This window comes from Salvelinus sp. IW2-2015, linkage group LG18 (assembly GCF_002910315.2).
Source record: "Salvelinus sp. IW2-2015 linkage group LG18, ASM291031v2, whole genome shotgun sequence".
NCBI classification, from domain to species: Eukaryota; Metazoa; Chordata; class Actinopteri; order Salmoniformes; family Salmonidae; genus Salvelinus; species Salvelinus sp. IW2-2015.
In genome coordinates this window covers 39,221,384-39,242,461 of record NC_036858.1, presented here as the reverse complement: position 1 = coordinate 39,242,461, position 21,078 = coordinate 39,221,384, and the positions used below count along the sequence as shown (strand labels likewise).

Sequence of the window (21,078 nt, the reverse complement as noted above, 5' to 3'; positions counted from 1 at the left end):
CCCCAGCCTGAGACTGAGATGCCTCCTACAGAATTAATTGTCTCACTGACTGAATGGACTCTTAATAATAACATCTTTTTTCTTTCAGGACCATATTTTTAAACAAGTCAAAGGACGTGCCATGGGAGCATGCTACAGCCCTTCCTACGCTGGTTAGTACTTGGGTAAATGGGAAAAATTATTTAATTTTGGATCCTTCTAATAACCAGTTCTTTGACCGGATCATATGGTGGGGACGCTATATTGATGTTTGCCTGTTCTGGTCCGGCTCAGAAGATGAACCTATTTCCTTCCACCAATACCTTAAAATAATAATTTTAAATAATTGGGGAATCATCCAAAGTGATACGTTACTACGCCAAGTCTTCCCAGAGCCACCAGTCATAAGCTTTAAGAGATGTCCAACCCTAAATGACAAACTAGTCCACAGCTATCTTCCTGGTGACTCAAAACTTGGCGAGACCACAAACCCAATGGCTCTTTCAAATGCAACCAGTGCAACCATTGCAGAAATAATGCACGTAAAAAGTATTTTGTTGACACAGCTTTTAAAATGGAGTATCACGTCAAGCATTTCATTAACTGCAAAACCACTCGTGTCATCTACAGACTGGAATGTCCACAGTGCAAGGTGTTCTAAACTCAGCAAAAAAAAGAAAAGTCCCTTTTTCAGGACACTGTCTTTCAAAGATAATTTGTAAAAGTCCAAATAACTTCACAGATCTTACTTGTAAGGGTTTAAACACTGTTTCCCTGTTTCCTGGGGAACGGTCATTAAGACACCAACAGCTTACAGACGGTAGGCAATTAAGGTCACAGTTATGAAAACTAAGGACACTAAAGAAACCTTTCTACTGACTCTGAAAAACACCAAAAGAAAGATGCCCAGGGTCCCTGCTCATCTGCGTGAACGTGCCTTAGGCATGCTGCAAGGAGGCATGAGGACTGCAGATGTGNACCAAAAGAAAGATGCCCAGGGTCCCTGCTCATCTGCGTGAACGTGCCTTAGGCATGCTGCAAGGAGGCATGAGGACTGCAGATGTGGCCAGGGCCATAAATTGCAATGTCCGTACTGTGAGARGCCTAAAACAGCGCTACAGGGAGACAGGATGGACAGCTGATCGTCCTSGCAGTGGCAGACCACGTGTAACACCTGCACAGGATTAGTACATCATGTGGAACAGGTACAGGATGGCAACAACAACAGCCAGAGTTACACCAGGAACGCACAATCTCTCCATCAGTGCTGACTGTCCGCAATAGGCTGAGAGAGGCTGGACTGAGGGCTTGTAGGCCTGTTGTAAGGCAGGTCCTCACCAGACATCACCGGCAACAACGTCACCTATGGACACAAACCCACCGTCGCTGGACCAGACAGGACTGGCAAAAAGTGCTCTTCACTGACGAGTCAAGGTTTTGTCTCACCAGGGTTGATGGTCGGATTTGTGTTAATCGTCGAAGGAATGAGCATTACACCGGCATCAGTGTCTTAACAGCGATTTGCCTGAGCGCAGCCCTTTCCAGAAATCCGGTAGTGGCTTCTGATTACATTTTCATAGAACCGCTTGTTGCAATTTCTATGAGGCTCTTGTTTAGATATCGGTAAGTGGACTGGAGGAAGGGCATGAAAGGGATAACAAATCCAGTTTGTGTCGTCTGTCTCAAGAAAGTACCTGCTTAATTGCGCACCCAGCTCACTCAGGTGCTACGCTATATCACATTTGACATTTTTTTACCTTTATTTAACTAGGCAAGTCAGTTAAGAACAAATTCTTATTTTCAATGACGGCCTAGGAACAGGGGGTTAACTGCCTGTTCAGGGGCAGAACGACAGATTTCTACCTAGTCAGCTGGGGGATTTGAACTTGCAACCTTTRGGTTACTAGTCCAATGCTCTAACCACTAGGCTACCCTGCCGCACTAAAAATCATACAATGATGGAAAGATCGGTGTGTTGTCCTTGTTAATGCAAACAGAGAAGAGCTCCAACTTCTTAATCATAGCCTCAATTTTGTTTCGCATATTGAATATAGTTGCGGAGAGTCCCTGTAATCCGAGATTCAGATCATTCAGCAGAGAAAAAACATCACCCAGATAAACCAGTCGTGTGAGAAACTAGTCATGCAAGCGCTCAGACAAGTGAAAATGATGGTCAGTAAAGAAAACTAAGCTTGTCTCTCAATTTTATTTTATTTTTCTCAATACTTTGCCCCTTGATAACCAGCACATTTCTGTATGTTGTAAAAGCGTTACATGGTCACTGCCCATATCATTGCATAATGAAGAAAATACATGAGTTCGGGGGCCTTGCTTTAACAAAGTTAACCATTTTCACTGTAGTGTCCAAAACATATTTCAAGCTGTCAGGCATTCCCTTGGCAGCAACAGCCTCTCAGTGGATGCTGCAGTGTACCCAAATGGCATCGGGAGCAACTGCTTGTACGCGCGTTTACCACTCTACTATGTCTCCCTGTCATTGCTTTTGCGCCATCAGTACAGATACCAACACATCTTGACCACCAATGTCCATTTGATGTCAGAAACCTGTCCAGTACTTTAAAAAATATCCTCTCCTGTTGTCCTGGTTTTCAGAAGAGGATGTCTTCCTTAATTGACCCCCCATGAACGTAACAGACATATACCAGGAGCTGTGCCAGGCCCGCCACGTCTGTTGACTCATCCTGCTGTAACGCATAGAATTCACTGGTGTCATTACTGTCCTGATCAGGTCAGGTTACAGGAGACCACAACCCTACAGATTATCTCTCAACCCCAACAGAGGAGGAGAAATCTAGGGGACTGAAGATGTGGGGGTTTTATGACCCCTCACACCCATGGTAATTCTGAGGCCACAGACAACATTCCTTTGTCCCTCTCACTATGGAGAACCAGCCTCAGAACTGTAAACATGCAATAAAGGGACTTTGGAACAATGGTTTCCGTCAACTACAATGGTGGTCATGACGATAGATGGAATATGAAAATGTATGTCATTTTTGTTTTGTTATTAAAGGTTAATAGATTACGTTATTATGAAAACATTGTAACGTTAAGAGTTTTCCTCGTATATGCTTGATGTTTATACATTGTACGTTGTGTGGAAAATGTCCAAATCAAAGAGAATGTTTCGGTAAAGATGAAATGTGAAGTTAGTTGTCTAAAATTGGATTTGAGTCAAATCTATACCTTGCCCCTTAAACTTGGTACGCCCAGAGAATTGCCCTGAAGGCGGTTACGCCCACTTCTGACCCGAGGGTATAAAACCTGTGAGTGCAGAATAAACAGATTAGACTAAGTGAACCGAGCTGCAGCCAAAGGTCTAAAAGGTCAAGGAACCCAAAACGCAACAAGTTTGAAGACAAAGAAATCTTTTTCTACCCAAGCTACGGATGAGTAGCGGTGTCTAAAGTGGGTGAATTCAAGCCGAACCACCTAGCCTCCACTCCCCATCGAATRGTGGTATCTACACTCTTTCATCTTTACGCTGTGAGCTCTGAGCTACAGATCTATCTGTCCTCCGAAGACCCCTTCCAGAGCAAGGACAAGGGAACAGGCCAGTAAGCCAAAGGACACGGACATCGTGAGGACACCTAGAGAGGTGTGCAGGAGAAGTGCGTCATTGGGCAGCCTGAACGGTACACGCGGGAAAATCCACGGAGACCTTCCACAAGTAATTACATCATTATATTCTGACTCATAACAGCGGCAGTTTGGGGCAAGGGTTAGAATGAGCATAGCTGACAATTTCACCCAAATGTATATTCCTCTCGTGTKCTTTCTCTCTTTCTCTCTCTTTTAAATCCCCATTTTGGGTAACACGCGCCATAGTGTGTTGGCCCGTTATACTAAGTTCTAATCAATAGCCTAGAATGTGTTTTTGTGTATTTGTATCTTTTATCATCATTTTAGCTTTTTAGTAAATAAACATTCAACTAAGATTGGTGTGGTACGAATTCATTAGTGAGACCCGGGTCCGTGCAGAATCACGGGCTATACGACGTTCAGAACAAGATTGTTAGAGGCAACTGGTTAATTAGCGGCTGTGGTAAAATCGATATTCTGATATTCTTTGAGTTAATTTGGGAAATAGAAACTCAATAAAAACTAGTTTTCCCATGGTGCCCCAGGTTAATGAGTTAATAATTGCTTGATTCAGTTAATCACGTAATTAGAAACTTGTAATCATTCGATGAGCAACAGTCGTCACATTAACTAATACAACGTCACGACACTGGCTTATATGCAAAGCAGTAATTGTTTCAAAACATCTCCTGCCATGTCACTGATGCGTCGTGAAAGAGTGTTGTTTGATGAAGGCATTGTCTGTATAGTTTTTTGGGGCCTTTTCCCCCAGCATTGTCCCAGACATATCCGTGGCAATAGAAAMAATTAAGTCCTCCACAATAGTATGGGGCTTGCCTGTCCTAGCCACTCGATAGCTCACCATATAAGACGCTTCTAGCCCCTTATTAATGGTATCTGTTGCTTTTAAACATGTCTTACTACTCGAAAGTCGTCCTAATTCTTGCTCAAAAAACTTGTGGCTTATTTTTCTAATTGGCCTGTTTCTAAATGTCTGCGCAAGACTGAAGGTTTCATCGAGTTGTGAGAACTTTTGCACATATAAACACACTGTGGCTGAGGAAGGGCACTACTCACCATATAAGTGAACCCCAAATCAATGTAGTTCTCATCATATTTGCGCCTCTATGATGGTCCAATGTCCCTGTCTGTTGTTCGGTGCTTTCGTAAGGGGGCAGTAGCTCTTCGGCTGCATCAGATTCACAACTGTCAGTGTCCATGCTAGCTAAGCTAGCAACAAATGTAGAATTACTGACGCTGGCACTGGATCTGCTCGTGGAAGCAGTACAACTTGTGTCATCGACAGGTGCAGGTGTAGCACTGCTGGTAGTAGCAGTACTACCAGTAGAGCTGGACACGGGCCTTCCTTTTTTTAACCATTCATACATTTTAGAGCAAACGGAATGAGCAGCAGCTACGTTTGGCTACATATGGACCGTTAGTGGAATTCCCACGAGAGAGCAACGGTTAATGTGATTGGATGTTAATTATTTTACATTGTGTTGTTATTTCGCTGAACACTAGATGGTTTCATTATATTTTTGGCAGTGAAACGAGGATACTCAGGAAAGAATAAAACATCACCCAAATGTATAGCCCCTTTGGAAAATCTAAGTGGACTGTTTGAAAATGTGAATCACATTTTTAATTAGCGTACCCCTGACGGCATGACACACCCCAGTTTGGGAATAACCGTTCTAAATGATTCTGTGCTTCCAACATTGTGGCAACAGTTTGGGGAAGGCCCTTTCCTGTTTCAGCATGACAAAGCCCCCATGCCAAAAGCGAGGTCCATACAGAAATGGTTTGTCGTGATTGGTGTGGAAGAACTTGACTGGCCTGCACAGGGCCCTGACCTCAAACTCGTCGAACACCTTGGGGATGAATTGGAACGCCGACTGTGAGCCAGGCCTATTGCCCAACATCAGTGCAAATCCTCACTGATGCTCTTGTGGCTGAATGGAAGCAAGTCCCTGCAGCAATGTTTTAACATCTAGTGGAAAGCCTTCCTGGAAGAGTGAAAGCTGTTGTAGCAGCAATGGGGGGTCKAACTCCATATTAATGCCCATGAAAGAGAAAGAGAACGAGAGAGGGGGGGTAGAAAGAGAGGGAGGGAGAGACGGAGCGAGAGCATTAGATAAATATCAAGAGAGGAGCAACAATGTGCCATTACATCATAAATTAAAAATGGAGACTGAAAGAAAGCTAAATTACAGTGAGTTTAAACACATTAACCTTGTGGGACCCATAGAATGAGTCATTAAACCAAAAAAGCCACACAAGAATTAGAGAACAATGCCAAACCCCAATATACCCATCAAACAACAACTCTTCTCGGCTTGGACTATCTCCATTCCAGGTTAATTAACCAATCAATCAAAGAGAAAGATAACCATTTCCATAACTAAATGTGCACTGTCTGCAAGGACCAACACCACAGTCAGAAGTAATTTGGAATACAGATTTAGTTAAATGGCTCTGATGTTCAAACTAATTGCCTCTGAAAGAATGAGAGGAGGAAAAAAGTCCCACCAAAGTGTAGGCTAGTATTCGTTTCTTCGTGTGTTGCTGGTTATGATGGGTCAGAGGCAAAGGAGCCTGATACTTAGTATGGTAAATAACATCTGTCTGTAATTAAACCTCTTTCCTGTAGGGAATGCTTTGTAATGAAGCCATATCATATCACACCAAAAGGCATTGGTTGTCCTTCATTTTCACAACTTAAGTGATGCCAGAGGCATTGTAACATACTTTATTAATTTCACCCTTCATTAGACTTATAAAGAACAAATCATACAATTCTATAGATGATCTGTTGATTTGACTGTAATTGACCCTAACACAAGTGTCAGGCTAAGATGTGGGTTTAGGCTAAGCATAGACAACGAAGACAACGTTGTCTAAATTGTGAGAGCGTCGCCCACGTCTTTTGTTTCTCCCCATTGGCTTCATGACTGTTAACTAACACTGACCCACTGAATTAGGTCAACGGCAATCCACCGCAGGGCCAGCAGGCTGCCCAGGCAGATGACTAAGAATAAAAATTGTCCTAAGTGGATTCATCACGGGTACATAATTGGAAACAAAATGTTCGTACATCTCTCTCATTATTGTTAGCCAGAGCAACTGCAGCTCATGTTAATAGAGAACAACTACTATACATGCAAATACTGCAGCGACCGGGGACCGAGCAGCAATGAACCTCTAACATACTGTATATGTAATGCTTGGCTATTGATGTTGCAGAAGGCACATTGCAAATTCAAAAATGTCTATGATGCAGTATTGCACTTATGTAAATACCCAAAACAAACAAGAATGGCAGCAAAAATTATGTTGAGCCTTCTAGGTAAATACAATTTAATACATATGATCACTCACTTGCGTACATGAAATGAAGGACCCTGGAAGGCCAAAAGCAGTGCATTTATTCCTGTTTTATTGATGTGGGGAGAGCCTTGCCCGAGTAAAGTCAACCAATCATTTTCAGAATGGCTCCCACTCTGAAGATCAGTCATCCCTTATCTTAACATTTTATTCTTGTTTTTTTGTTAGAATTGACTGAGTGCCTGATTTTGTTCCTGATTGAATTCCAATCCTGTATCTTTTGCGAAACACCACGGCACAACGAGCAGATAGATACATTAAAGTTATATTACAAGCGCTGTTCTCCAATGCAGACATTTTGATTCTTTGGAGATGCTTGAATGGACAGACTCCAAGGCAACAGAGGTGTTCAAGACATAATTTCATTTTGATATACATTGTGATACCAGCTGGACATCTCTCTWTTTTTCTCTTTCTCTCTCTCACGCACTTCTGACAAAATCACGTCTCCATGCTACCAGTTCACAAGGTTTCCAGTCGAGGTCGGAAAACTCTGAAATTCAAAGTGTTCTCGTTGGTTGGGGATGCGGTTTAGTCAAGAATAACTCATGTAGCCAGAGTTGGCCAAGCAGCAGTCAAACATGGATTGCACCAGTGGTTATTTAATTTAACAGAGGTAGGAAGGACAACTTGGCCAATGCTATTTATTTCAAACTAGAAACATTAGGGTTGAATAAGACTTGTCATGCTTCCTAACTACATCCCTCCAATCTTCCACTGGAACWTACTGTAAGAACATACTCAAATATCACTTCATTCTAATGGTGTAGATAGGTGTTCGATATGATCATTCATCTTGACAGAATCACCTCCAGTTTGTATGAGAAGTGTGGAACACTGAAATACAAACCTTCTCTGGATAGAAGACTGCAGACACTTATGTTGGACTGGTGCTTTACAGAGTAACCTAAGGATTTAAATACAATTTCAAGGGATACCCACACTGGRGTAGAGCAGTTTCTCTGGGGCCCCACAAAGTCGGCGTTTGCCACCCCCCCAAAAAAATATCTAATGTGACAGCCACTCACGAAGTGGACTACTGATCGCTGTCCATGGTTCTGAAATAGCAACATCTACGCAGCTTCCTATCAATAGGCTATCAGATTATGTGGTGCTAGCGCTTGTAGTAGCTTTGCTTAAATGGATACATATTTATTTTTATTTGGTCGTTATTTTCTCATGTTAAGCCTAACATTTACGTTTCACGAAGCTATAGGCCTATGGTGTCACAATGCTGCTATTTAGAATGCTGGCTGGCAACAATAACGTATTCACTTGTTTAGTAATTAAAGTAGGAAATTCAAACATTGCAGATTGTAAAATATATTTTTGATGCAACAGCAAACTACTCATTAACCAATAAATGTTTTTATATACAGTATATATACAACCGTCCTGTAGGCATATGCCCATAGCCTACCTTAGCCGCAATCGCGTTCTCGCAGCTAGGATAGAAAGTTTGTGATGTATCAAACCATCTATTAATGCCAAATAAAACAATCAGTCCACCGTCAAAACAATAGCTGACTAGGTGAATGTTTCATTATGCAGACAACGAAGTCTATCCTACATTGTCTACTAGCCTATCTATAGCTACGCATATCAAGCATTTAGCTGGTAGCCTATTTGCACTGAATAAAAATATAAACGCAACATGCAACAACTTCAAAGAGTTACAGTTCATATAAGGATATCAGTCAATTGAAATGCAGTGCTTTCTGAAAATATTCAGAACCCTTCCCTATTTCCATATATGGTAATATTACAGACTTATTCTAAAATGTATTAAATAAAATGTTTTCCTCATCTGAATAAGAGACAAAGGGTTTTTAGAAATGTTAGCAATAAAAACAGAAATACCTTATTTACATAAGTATTCAGACCCTTTGCTATGAGACTTGAAATTGAGCTCAGGTACATCCTGTTTCCATTGATCATCCTTGAGATGTTTCTACAAATTGATTGGAGTCGAACTGTGATAAATTCAATTGATTGAACATGATTTGAAAAGGCACACACCAGCCTATATAAGGTCCCAAAGTTGACAGTTCATGTCAGAGCAAAACCCAAGCCATGAGGTCAAAGGAATTGTCCGTAGAGCTTCGAGACAAGATAGTGTCGAACCACAGATCTGGGAAAGGCTACCAAAAAATATCTGCAGCATTGAAGGTCCCCAAAAACACAGTGGCCTCCATCATTCTTAAATGGAAGAAATTTGGAACCACCAAGACGCTTCTTCGAGTTGGTCACCCGGCCAAACTGAGCAATCGGTGGAGAAGGGCTTTGGTCAGGTAGGTGACCAAGAACCTGATGGTCACTCTGACAGAGCTCCTCTGTGGAGATGGGAGAACCTTCCAGAAGGACAACCATCTCTGCAGCACTCCACCAATCAGGCCTTTATGATATAGTGGCCAGACGAAAGCCACTCCTCAGTAAAAGGCACAAGACAGCCCGCTTGGAGTTTGCCAAAAGAAACCCTAAAGGACTCAGACCATGAGAAACAAGATTTTCTGGTATGATGAAACCAAGATTGAACTCTTTGGCCTGAATGCCAAGTGACACGTCTGGAGGAACCCTGGCACCATCCCAACGGTGAAGCATGGTGGTGGCAGCATCATGCTGTTGGAATGTTTTTCAGCGGCAGGGACTGGGAGACTAGTCAGGATCGAGGGAAAGATGAACAAAGCAATGAACAGAGAGAACTTTGATGAAAACCTGCTCCAGAGAGCTCGGAACATCAGACTGGGGTGAAGGTTCACTTCCAACAGAACAACAACCCTAAGCACGCAGCCAAGACAACGCAGGAGTGGCTTCAGTACAAATCTCTGAATGTCCTTCAGTGGCCCAGCCAGAGCCCGGACTTGAACCCAATCGAACATCTCTGGAGAGACCTGGAAATAGCTCTGCAGCAACACTCCCCATCTAACCTAACAGAGCTTGAGAGGATCTGCGGAGAAGAATGGGGAAAACTCCCCAAATACAGGTGTGCCAAGCTTGTAGCATCATACCAAGAAGACTCAAGGCTGTAATCACTCCCAAAGGTGCTTCAACAAAGTAAAGGGTCTGAATACTTATGTAAATGTGATACTTCAGTTTGTTTATTAATTTGCAACAAAAAAAACTGATTTTGCTTTGTCATCATGGGGAGGGGGAAAAAACAATTTAATCAATTTTAGAATAAGGCTGTAATGTAACAAAATGTGGAAAAAGTCAAGGGGTCTAAATGCACTGTAAATTCATTAGGCCCTAATTTATGGATTTCACATGACTGGGAATACAGATATGCATCTYTTGGTCACAAATAACTTTTAAAAAAGGTAGGGAAGTGGATCAGAAAACCAGTCAGTATCTGGTGCAACCACCATTTGACTAACAAGGCGAGACACATCTCCTTTGCATAGAGTTGATCAGGCTGTTGATTGTGGCCTMTGGAATGTTTTCCCAGTCCTCTTCAATGGCTGTGCGAAGTTGCATGATATTGTCGAATGTGAATGCAAATGCACAAATACACAACAATACACGGGATGAGACCCATAATAACAAGTGCACAATACACGCAGCACGAAAGCCAAAATAACAAAGCACAGACACTCACAGACCAACGGACATGGGAACAATAACCGACAAGAGAACGGTGAACAGAGGTCAAATATATACAATTACTAATCAGGGGAATTGGAATCAGGTGTGCGTAATGAGACAGTTCAGTGAAGCCTAGAGGCTGGTGACGTAGACCTCCGGAACTGGTGCACGGAATGAGCAGCAGTACCAGGGGAATCCGTGACATATACATATGTATTTATATACAGTACCAGTTAAAAGTTTGGACACACCTACTCATTCAAAGGGTTCACGTAGTAACCAAAAAAGTGTTAAAGAAATCAAAATATATTTTAGATTCTTCAAAGTAGGCACCCTTTGCCTTGATGACAGCTTTGCACACGATAAGCATTCTCTCAACCAGCTTCACCTGGAATGCTTTTCCAACAGTCTTGAAGTAGTTCCCACACATGCTTAGCATATGTTGGCTGCTTTTCTTTCACTCTGCAGTCCAACTCATCCCAAACCATCTCAATTTAGTTGAGGRCGGGTGCTTGTGGAGGCCAGGTCATCTGATGCAGCACTCCTTCTTGGACAAATAAGCCTTACACAGCCTGGAGGAGTGTTGGGTCATTGTCCAGCTGAAAAATAAATTATAGTCCCACTAAGTGCAAACCAGATGGGATGTCGTATCGCTGCAGAATGCTGAGGTAGCCATGCTGGTCAAGTGTGCCTTGAATTGTCACCATTAAAACACCCCCACACCATCACACCTCCTCCTCCATGCTTCATGGTGGGAACCACACATGTTAAGAGCATCCATTCACCTACTCTGCGTCTCACAAAGACACGGCGATTGGAACCAAAAATCTCAAATTTGGACTCATCAGACCAAAGGTAAGGTTTCCACCAGTCTAATATCCATTGCTCGTGTTTCTTGGCCCAAGCAAGTCTCTTCTTATTATTTGTGTCTTTTAGTAGTGGTTTCTTTGCAGCAATTCAACCATGAAGGTCTGATTCACGCAGTKTCTTCTGACAGTTGATGTTGATATGTGTCTGTTACTTGAACGCTGTAAAGTATTTATTTGGGTTGCAATTTCTGAGCCTGGTAACTCTAATGAATTATCAACTGCAGCAGAGGTAACTCTGGGTCTTCTTTTCCTGTGGCGGTCCTCATGAGAGCCAGTTTCATCATAGCACTTGATGGTTTTTGCGACTGCACAAGTTCTTCAAATTTTCTGGATTGACTTATCTTCATGTCTTAAAGTAATGATGGACTGTTGTTTCTCTTTGTTTATTTGAGCTGTTCTTCTAAAAATATGGACTTCGTCTTTTACCAAATCTTCTGTATACTACCCGTACCTTGTCACAACACAACTGATTGGGTCAAATGCATTTAGAAGGAAAGAAATTCCACAAAATAACTTTTAACCAGGCACACCTGTTAATTGAAATGCAGGTGACTACAGTACCTCATGACTACCTCATGAAGCTGGTTGAAAGAATGCCAAAAGTGTGCAAAGCTGTCATCAAGGCAAAGGGTGGCTACATTGAAGAATATCAAATATATTTTGATTTGTTTAACACTTTTTTGGTTAATACATTATTCCATATGTGTTATTTCATAGTTTTGATGTCTTCACTACTTCTCTACAATGTAYAAAATAGTAAAAATAAAGAAAAACCCTTGAATGAGTAAGTGTGTCCAAACTTTTGACTGGTGCTGTATATTAACAGTAAAAGTCGGATGTTTCCATAGACAAAATCTGTTTTTCACAATTCCTGACATTTAATCCTAGTAAAATTCCCTGTCTTAGGTCAGTCAGGATCACAAATTATTTTAAGAATGTGAAATGTCAGAATAATAGTAGAGATAATGATTTATTTCAGCATTTATTTATTTCATCACATTCCCAGTGGGTCAGAAGTTTACATACACTCAATTAGTATTTGGTAGCATTGCCTAAAAATTATTTAACTTGGGTATTTCGGGTAGCCTTCCACAAGCCTCCCACAATATGTTGGATGAATTTTGGCCCATCCCTCCTGACAGAGCTGGTGTAACTGAGTCAGGTTTGTAGGCCTCCTTGCTCGCACACGCTTTTCCAGTTCTGCCCACAAATTCTCTATAGGATTGAGGTCAGTGCTTTGTGATGGCCACTCCAATACATTGACTTGGTTGTCCTTAAGCCATTTTGCCACAACTTTGAAAGTATACTTGGGGTCATTGTCCATTTGGAAGACCCATTTGCGAACAAGCTTTAACTTCCTGACTGATGTCTTGAGATGTTGCTTCAATATATCCACATAATTTCCCTGCCTCYTGATGCCATCTATTTTGTGAAGTGCACCAGCCCCTCCTGCAGCAAAGCACCKCCACAACAGCAAAGCACCCCCACAACATGCTGCCACCCTCGTACTTCAGGGTTGGGATGGTGTTCTTCGGCTTGCAAGCCTCCCCCTTTTTCCTCCAAACATAATGATGGTCATTATGGCCAAGAAGTTCTATTTTTCTTTCATCAGACCAGAGGACATTTCTCAAAAAAGTAAGATCTTTGTCCCCATGTGCAGTTGCAAACCGTAGTCTGTCTTTTTTTATGGCGGTTTTGGAGCAGTGGCTTCTTCCTTGCTGAGCGGCCTTTCGGGCTATGTCGATATACGACTCGTTTTACTGTGGTAATAGATACTTTTGTACCTGTTTCCTCCAGCTTTTTTCCCCCTCCACTTTTTCTTCAAAAAGTCCTTTGCTGTTGTTCTGGGATTGATTTACACTTTTCACACCAAAGTATGTTCATCTCTAGGAGACAGAACGCTTCTCCTTCCTGAGTGGAATGACGGCTGCGTGGTCCCATGGTGTTTATACTTACGTACTATTGTTTGTACAGATGAACATGGTACCTTCAGGCGTTTGGAAATTGCTCCCAAGGATGAACCAGACCTGTAGATGTCTACAATTTCTTTTCTGAGGTCTTGGCTGATTTATTTTGATTTTCCAATGATGTCAAGCAAAGAGGCACTGAGTTTGAAGGTAGGCCTTGAAATACATCCACAGGTACACCTCCAATTGACTCAAATGTGTCAATTAGCCTATCAGAAGCGATGACATAATTTTCTGGAATTTTCCAAGCTGTTTAAAGGCACAGTCAACTTAGTGTATGTAAAACTTCTGACCCACTGGAATTGTGATACAGTGAGTTATAAGTGAAATAATCTGTCTGTTAACAATTGTTGGGACAATTACCTGTGTCATGCACAAAGTAGATGTCCTAACCGACTTTCCAAAACTATAGTTTGTTAACAAGAGGATTGTGGAGTGGTTGAAAAACGAATTGTAATGTCTCCAACCTCAGTGTTTGTAAACTTACGATTTCAACTGTATATCCTATTCTGATGCTCTAAATGTTCAGTTTCTAAGTCCATCKATACAGAGGCAACAATTTTTTTCTTTATTTGTCAGATTCTCAGTCAGAGCTCCCTATAATTATATCCCAATCTTTGAGGAAATGGCAGAGTTGATTAGAAAAACAGGAGAACAAAGTGTGGAGGAGGTCTATAAAAGACATATCATTATGCAGGAGATAAAAAAAAAGTATGTTATATTGACATCATCTGTCAAAAAATAAAACACATTTTCCATTTCCTTCAAGGTCAAACTGTCTTTGCATCAAAGGAAGGAGACATAAAGCATTTTGCTGCATCTAAGAGAGGGTAATCGCAACATAAACTCAGCAAAAAAAGAAACGTCCCTTTTTCAGGACACTGTCTTTCAAAGATAATTCGTAAAAGTCTAAATAACTTCACAGATCTTCATTGTAAAGGGTTTAAACACTGTTTCCCATGCTTGTTCAATGAACCATAAACAATTAATGAACATGCACCTGTGGAACGGTCTTTAAGACACTAACAGCTTACAGACGGTAGGCAATTAAGGTCACAGTTATGAAAACGTAGGACACTAAAGAGTCCTTTCAACTGACTTTGAAAAACACCAAAAGAAAGATGCCCAGGGTCCCTGCTCATCTGCGTGAACGTGCCTTAGGCATGCTGCAAGGAGGCATGAGGACTGCAGATGTGGCCAGGGCAATAAATTGCAATGTCTGCACTGTGAGACGCCTAAGACAGAGCTACAGGGAGACAGGACGGACAGCTGTTCACCCCGCTACCATCTAGAAGACAGAGAAAGTATATGTGAATCAAATCTGGACCGAGATACTGAAACCTTGCACATTTGAGACTGCTGCCCTATCTACGTAGTCATTGAACACTGATCCCTTTAATAATGTTTACATACTGTTTTACCCACCTCATATGTACAGTGCCATCAAAAAGTATTTCCCCCCTTTCTGATTTTCTCTATTTTTGCATATTGTTGAAACTGAATGTTATCAGATCTTCAACCAAAACCTAATATTAGATAAAGAGAACCTGAGTCACAAATATTTAATTTATTCAATTAGCAAAGATATTTAACACCCAATTCCCCTGTATGAAAAAAGTAATTGCCCCCTTGCACTCAATAACTGGTTGTGCCACCTTTAGCTGCAATGACTGCAACCAAATACTTCCTGTAGTTGTTGATCAGTCTCACATCGACGTGGAGGACTTTTGCCCCACTCTTGCATGCAGAACTGCTTTAACTCAGGGATATTTGTGGGGTTTCAAGCATGAAATAATTGTTTCAAGTCCTGCCACAAAATCTCAATTGAGATTAGGTCTGGACTTTGACTAGGCCATTACAAAACTTCAAATGTGTTGCTTTTTAACKATTTTCATGTGTAGACTTGATTGTGTGTTTTGGATCATTGTCTTGCTGCATGACCCAGCTGCGCTTCAGCTCACAGACAGAAGGCCTGACATTCTCCTGTAGAATTATTTGATACAGAGCAAAATTCATGGCTCCTTCTATTAAGGCAAGTCATCCAGGTCCTGAAGCAGCAAAGAATCCCCAAACTATCACACGGCCACCACCATGCTTGACCGTTGGTATGAGGATCTTAGTGTGGAATGCAATAATATCTGTAAAATATTTGTACGCGACTAATAAATGTGATTTGATTTGATATCGGGGAAAACACTGAACAATTAAATAAATCATTAACATAAACCATCTTATGGCGAGGTATTAAACTCCAATCATCCACTTTACCCTACAGCCATCAACATCTCCACTAACCAAAAAATAATTGATCGTGAGAAAAGCCAGTCATGACCTGATTCCCTATAAGACGAGATAGGGTGGGGAGCCTGAATATATTGAATGATTAAACAAAATATGGCTCATAGGGTCTAGACATTGACGTAAACACATTCATTTAATTGGGCCCTGACACACAACACACTGGTTGGATCTGCAGTGCCACTGAGAAAGATGTGCTCTACATCATTCCTGTACTGTAGCCACATCTCATAATCGACAACAACTGCAAGAGATGCAGTGATTGTCAAACAACACAGAGCTGGCAYGTAGCAGGAGAAGAAAGACTGTGACTGTGCCACTGTTGTCCTCTCTAGACTGCAACCCATGTCATTGCACTGGCAAGCACAGGCAATTCAGTGCCAATATCTCAATTTGATTTGATGTTAAACTGGTAAATTGCCTTTTCGGATTGGAATAGCAAAATAAAAGAAGTAGAAAATAATTAATTTCGAAAATGCTGTATTTTCATTAGCCGAACACATTTGGTGATGCTCACTGATTACTGTCGCTGTTTTGAGTTACCCCTCTAACTTTTCAGAGATTTTAATTTTATGATACCTTAATAATCAGATACACATTAATGACAGACTGTGAAAGCAAGTTATGCAATCACTAAGATAAACACTTATGACAGAACAATATGTGACACATGTTTTATTATTGTGATTAAGGATGAATGTATTAACGTATTCATAAGAAATCATTTTAATCAATCACCTGCAGTGACATTTTGACTGCATACATTTAGTTAGCTAATTGATTGTAATTCTGAGAGGACATACATTTGTTTATTTTTCTAAACACTTAGTAGCAAACAACAAACCAAAAAGATATGGCTTAGCTATAGAAAGACCTTGGTCTTTCCTAATCACATATGGATTGAATTGATTGTTTATGTCTTGGTGAGTGAGGAAAAGCTTTTCTGTGAAGTCCCCATTTCCTCCAAACAGAAATCTGGTGAAAGCCACATTGAGCAAATAAACCTTGAATGTCCAGTTTGAGAGGTTTCAACAATCAATTCCAACCTTCTTGGGCACAAAAATCAACTCTAATGATCTTTAAACAGGCATCAATTAAGATTGGCAAAAGCATTAGACTTMAAATGCTTGCTGTAGGCCAGCACTCCATTATCACAAATCCTTACAGCTATGCTTGCTATGTCTAAAACCATAGCGTATGGGGATTCCTTACTCAATGATACGTCCTCTGCATTCCAAGCACCTGAGAAATAATGGATGTATGAATGTCACACCACTGCATGTGCTGAGTAGTGCTTCACGACCTCGCTCAGATTAAAACATGAAAGTAACTTTAGAGATTTTAGTGAAAAAAATCAAGTGTAACATAATATAATATCTCCTACCAAATGAAAATAAATAGATATATAATAACAACACAACCAGGCTATACTCCTCAACATTACTATGCTGTGACAGTTATTAGAGTAATTCATCACATGCAAGCTTGTCAAATATGATTCCCGCCTGCTTCTGCTCTCTGATTAAGTCCACAGCATAGTGTGTGTGTGTATGTGTGTGTGTGTGTGTGTACATATGCACTTGTGTGTATCTGTTTATGCATGCATGTGTGTGTATGTGTAAGTAGGGGTTGAATCAATTATCAAGGCAACAAAACAAGTGCAGCATTTGCCCCAGATTTATATTAAATATGGCCTATAATTATTAACAATATTAAATAAATCATTTTTATTCCAACATTTTGTAATTAGGTATGTTAAAAATCGTATTTTCTGTGTCAGTTCATTCTCCTCAGGAATATGACATCATACTCTATCTCTATGAGGAAATCAGCCAGGTCAACCGTGATACAAGTCAGTATGCGACGTCCATCCATGTCTGAGGACGTTGGGAGATGACGTGGAAACTGGCCACTAGGGGCAACAGTGAGTGTTGTTAGCTTCAAGTAGGTTTCGGTTTTGCTAAGGCGTTGTGGACGGGATTGCAGATGGGCATAAGCATTTGCCTCTGATTTAAAAGGTTACAAGTTGAAATCAAGCAATGGAAAGTATTTTTTTATTTTATATATTTTTGTGTATAGCCTATCCCAAACCTTCACCCTTACCTTAACCATTCAGAGTTTATGCCTAACCTTAAGAATCTTGCGTTAATGTCTGAACTTCACCTTAAACACTTCGAAATGTGAATTTTGGAACAACTTCGAAATTTGACGTTTGAGAAACAAGGATGAACGGTCTGTTTGAGGTGGGGGGTTTTCTCCAATTTATGCTATGGCCACATATACGATTATAGGATGAGTAAACAACATTATTTGGGTATGAGTTAAGAGAAGATTACGAACTTCTAAAAGTGAGATTTTCACTGGACAGTCACATACAATGCACTTTGTGAAGCCAAATGAATCTCAGAGTGCTGAGTAAGTGCTGAGAACCCATGGTGATGTGTTGCATTATGGTCCCTTCACACAAATCATTCACAATAAAGGCAGATACGAGTGTAGTTTGGAGGAGTAAAATATAGTTATAGGAATGGTAGGCTAGCACTTTACAGTTCCCTTAATACTGTGTGAGTACACATATTCCTATAAGTACAGCATAACAACTATTGTAATTACTAGTTGTTACACTGTACTTACATTGTACTTACAACAGTAACCCTAACCTTACTCCTAACCCTTACCCTTACCCTTACCCAACCTCTAACCCTAAGCAAAGAGCAAGTGCCGTTTAACAATGAGTAAATACAATATTTGTTGCACTGTACTTACAGGAATAATTACACAGTAATAAGTATATGTATTCAATTACCAAATATAAGACTATTTCCATTTTGGGGGTACATTCACACAGTAACATGATCTTCATTGTAGCCTTCCAGTGATGTATAATGTAATCGATCAGGTATCCAACCCAGGTTGTCTTTGCGCCTCAAGATCACGTCAGCCCACTGAGCTAAAGCCTAGGCAATATCCTTGAGAGCTAACATGAGTCTTCAGCTCTCTGGCAAAGTTACTCAGGCAAGGTGTAGTTCACTGAACTACCTGTGCTACACATACTCTCTATCAGCATCAGTGGATCTCGTTGGAGCATGAACTTACAGAAAGCAAAACATTCAGCAACAAATTGTTTCCAACAGACCCCTGATCAGTTTGGACCACAGTATCAATGACTACTACAATTATACTGCAGTAACCTATTACATATTAGACACACCTTCTACTGCTACTATTGCCATACCTTACTGATGTTGGCAGTTGGACCTAAAACAGTGGGATAAAATGCCATTGACAAAGGAAGACTTAATTGTAAAAAGGTGAAAATGCTCCTCTTCAGAGTATACCCTGGGCAGCCTCTAGCCTGGGTGAGCTGTTTTTTGTTTGTTTTTGTCTGTGCAGATTGTTGTGATTAAGAATGTGATCATTTCATCCATTATGAAAATATTTTTTTCATGGGCCATAATGGAATGAGTGCAGATAAAAGAGTCATGTCTGTGACAAAAACATAGTTATTGTCTACTGTATGGATGAGGCACAGTGCACATTCAAAGCTGTAGTTGTGGAAGTAGTAAAATATGGATGGAGTAATATTTCACTGTATGCTTGCAACACATTTTCTTAATTGCATTTGAATGAAAATACCAATATTTCACAGACAACGCTTACAAATAGCCTAACCATGCAGTCCACTCGAAAAGGAGCGCTCACATTTGTTGATTCTAATCCCTCTCCTATAATTATGCACTAATAATTAAATAGCTATAAAGCTAAGTAACCTCAATTCTGTGACAGACATGTTTTACATTAATAATATCTTGTCTGTAAATCATTCAGAGACACGCTCTCTCAGAGTTGAAGTGACAAGAAACGCATGCATTTTGTTGCGCGCCGTGAGAAAGCTGAGCGTAATGATGCGCAACTGAATGATAGACTTTGGATATATACCGCGGGTGATACATCTAGTAAAATGCATGCAGGTTGCGTTTAAAATTTACTTTAGAATGCACACCATTTGAAAAAACGTGTTTTTGTATATTATAAACGTCAATTTGAACTCACGCTGCTGTTGTCTCCAACCCAGTGCCCCATCGCCTGGTTGTGCGCAGAGTCTCCGGATAGAGGGAAAGTAGAGGTGACCAGAAGCGACTCACTTTGCCTCGGACCAGTTCTTGCGTCCTCCCCAGTTCGTCGGTATTCTGTCCTCGGACTATAAACACCAAAAGGCTCCAAAAGCTTGTCGCCTGAAAATGCGTCACCAGGACCTCCAATTTGACTCCTGTCCGAATWTTCGCCGTAGGCTGTACTTCGCTTTGTCATTGTACGGTTACTTAAAGCAAGTGTGCCGTCATTTGCGTCAAAAAAACGGCCAGACTTTTTTCTGTCATCAGTAAAATACTTGGAACGGTTTGGCGCCGTTTTATCTCTGCCAGAAGATATAGCATCAGGTGACACTTTCCCAATAACTCCTTTCAAGTCCTTTGGCAATCTCCCTCCACCTTTTGGAACCGCCGCTTTTCCATCAATTGGTTCCATTTTAAAAGCTCTGGAAAAGGCAGATTCCTTGACGATATACTTTGGGATTTTGACCCATACGGATTTTAGGTTTGTGCGCAGCTCCAAAGGCAATGTATCAATACGGTTAAGCCAAACGTTCGTCGTTGTGGAACTCGCTGGCCAATTTATTTCAGCGTATGCTGTCAACATATTGTAAAAAGAGCTTAAAACGCAAGTCAAAATAGCCCAACACAAAACTGAACCTGAGATGACCATGGTTTTCACCTCACTGTTGCCAAATATTTAAAAAATAAAATACGTTTCGACGTCGGTAATATGTTCTATCAACTTTTGAAATACTCACTGTGTAACCGTTAGTCCGACAATCAAAGATCAGAGTCGCTTTATCTGATCTGCTCAAGTCCAGGAATTTGTCAAAGTGAACAACAAGTTGGGCGGGCGCTGCGCACCAGACAAATGCGCCCGACAAAAAGTGATTGTGGAATATGTGGAGGGGTGTGTWGAATAGGAAAAACGTTAAATACGCACGCAATATCTAAACTTGTTGATGTATTTTGCAACGACATCTGTCTATTGGAAATAGTATCAGTATCATTATTTGACAAATCCATATGAAATAGTTACCTCCAGTGCATTATTGGTTCATCCGACAAAATAATTAATCTCAGTAGCCTGTACGTAATTCTTCGCAACTGCAATTCCTTCTTTTGCAGAACAGGTGGATATGCAGAACAGAACAGCCATGTGCAGAACAGCCATGTGGATATGCACATAATACTAGAGGCACATTTTGGATATGTTTTGGACATTTGGAGGAAGTAACATTTAAAGTGAGTTTATGCAGCCACTGTTCTGACATACTGTATGTGTATTAAGCACTACAT

The 21,078-nt window shown here is 40.8% G+C and overlaps 1 protein-coding gene across 1 annotated transcript in view; it reads right to left on the bottom strand.

Moving 5' to 3' along the window:
• Positions 1-20,594, bottom strand: part of LOC111977337 (VPS10 domain-containing receptor SorCS3-like) — a 69,443-nt gene extending 48,849 nt beyond the window's left edge. Inside the window, 1 exon segment of the mRNA XM_024006714.2 lies at positions 19,739-20,594. Within this exon segment, the coding sequence (XP_023862482.1) occupies positions 19,739-20,449 (711 nt within the window). The 5' untranslated portion in view covers positions 20,450-20,594.
• Between the last annotated feature and the right edge of the window lie 484 nt (positions 20,595-21,078).